The 2,024-nt window shown below is 46.6% G+C and overlaps 1 protein-coding gene across 1 annotated transcript in view; it reads left to right on the forward strand.

The window, feature by feature from the left end:
- T265_06151 (hypothetical protein) overlaps positions 1-846 on the forward strand; it is a gene marked incomplete at both ends in the record, with an annotated part of 7,135 nt that extends 6,289 nt beyond the window's left edge. The window contains one exon of the mRNA XM_009171344.1: positions 607-846. Within this exon, the coding sequence (XP_009169608.1) occupies positions 607-846 (240 nt within the window). The remainder of the gene's footprint in view (positions 1-606) is intronic.
- Between the last annotated feature and the right edge of the window lie 1,178 nt (positions 847-2,024).

Here is a 2,024-nt window from a genome sequence, read left to right on the forward strand (position 1 = left end):
GTCGCCTATATCCGTTGATCGTCCCCGACTCCGATACATATCACTGAACGAACGACATTTCACACCTCTTTGCAGGCTTTCGAGCCTAATAAAGACGACTACCTTAGGACGTTTATGAATGACAAACGAACCGGACACAGAGCTTTCGAGCCTAATAAAGACGACTACATTAGGACGTTTATGAATGACAAACGAACATTACGGACACAGAGCGCCGGAGCTGTGTTCGGTTCTCAAATGATGCTACGACATTTTCAAGCATTTCGGTCCATTACAAAACATGCGCACTGCATGATCACATATTTTTTCTTGCAGGATCATCATCATCATCAAAGACAGCAACATCAGTGTTGGCACTGATGCCTTACAGCTTCACTTCAACAACAGTCGCGCACATTTCAAGGTCAGGTGTTGTAGAACCGTTTTCTTGGATTATAGCCCACCCATAGGTCGTTAACCATTTTTATACTAGGTAACTATTTTTTTCACCAGGGCGGTCACAGAGTTTTTTCTGCGGTCACAGAGTTAAACAGGTCTCCCTTCTTCAGTAGGCTAAATAGGTCTCAGTCCCCAGGGCGTTTAACCTTCTACACTACTATTCCTCAGCCTACCTCGAAGTATCGGAAATCTCAGGATTTCTCATTACTAATTCTCATCAACAAACTCTCTACTAACCGAGAATCCTTGCGGGTATCTCTCGAACACCGAGGAGAGAACTTCGTGCACAGCGCTCCTTCCTTCTCCAAATTCCTCCGCCGACTGTTCCGTAAGCGTAGTACCCCAAGCAGCCACCCGGTTGCTTGTTTGCGTTTCACATATGGTGGCCCTGTGGCTGATCCCGTCTAAATAGCATTTATGCCTGCTCGGATGGCTCCACACGTTGCAGATCTGGTGGCATGCACGAGGGATAAAAACCTCGCGTGGGGGGCGGGTTTGTCTTGCAGGGAGGTTCACCGTGTTACGTTGCACCATGGTGCATTCGTATGCACGCCATCCCTTCAGTAGCAAGGGTGCATCGCACACCATCGACGGTTCTGAGCCCGGCCTTTAATTCATGAAACTAAAAACAAAACAAAACTGCTGTTTTCTGTTTGTTGCTGCTGGTGTTGTGCTAGTCTTGATTAATTTTCTTATGGACAACGCCATAATCTACAGGTGTAAAACTGACAATTCGTCTGTCAAAATCATAATGAAAAGTCTTATATAAACAACTTGGATTAGCCTGAATATCCTCCGCGATGTCCGTGGCCTACATAGACGTGCTTGCTATAGCCACCTAGCCACCTTCGTCATATTCGAAGATGTGCAGTATAAAAGCCCTCTTCGACAACCACCCTTCTGCTGCTCCCAGGAGTGGACACATACCATATATACATATATACAGTGAGACTACAGACCCTCCCCTGCTAGCATCCGAGCCTTACGCTTAAACTATTCTTCGCCATGCACCACTTGCAGATTTAAGCTGATGATGGTGCTTCGGAGACTGGTGGCCATCCTCCTTACATTCAGTTTCCGGCCCAGATTTTCCCAGCATTGTCCAACTCACTAATAACCTTCAGAAAACCTGGTCCGCCATCTCAGAATTCCCGTCTTCCTCCTCTAAGCGGTTGCCAGACCCCGAATCCCCATCAACTATCTCCACAGTATATCCAAAGAGGCGATTCGCAGCCAGAAGACCCAGCTCTCAACCCCCAAATCCATTGAGGCGGGCAAAAACTGTACCACGGACAACCACAGATTGTTCAGTAGTCCTAATTGATATGTCTTTGCTTCCGCAACCTGGCGGCACCCTCCCCTCACAACTACCAGTAGAATCTCAGGTCTTGAAAGACCTGGAAAATCTCAGGTTCCGTCTATATACTATGGAAAGTGAAATGTCTTTTTTGCGAACCACACAATCGATCGCATGTCTTTTAACTCCTGATGCAATATGCGATCCTACGAACTAGAAAAAGCCGTCTATTTTAATTGACACGATTGCGTCAGAGATTTGTCAACGCATCGAATGTCGACACCAGGTC

This window comes from Opisthorchis viverrini, assembly GCF_000715545.1.
Source record: "Opisthorchis viverrini unplaced genomic scaffold opera_v5_122, whole genome shotgun sequence".
Taxonomy (NCBI): Eukaryota; Metazoa; Platyhelminthes; class Trematoda; order Opisthorchiida; family Opisthorchiidae; genus Opisthorchis; species Opisthorchis viverrini.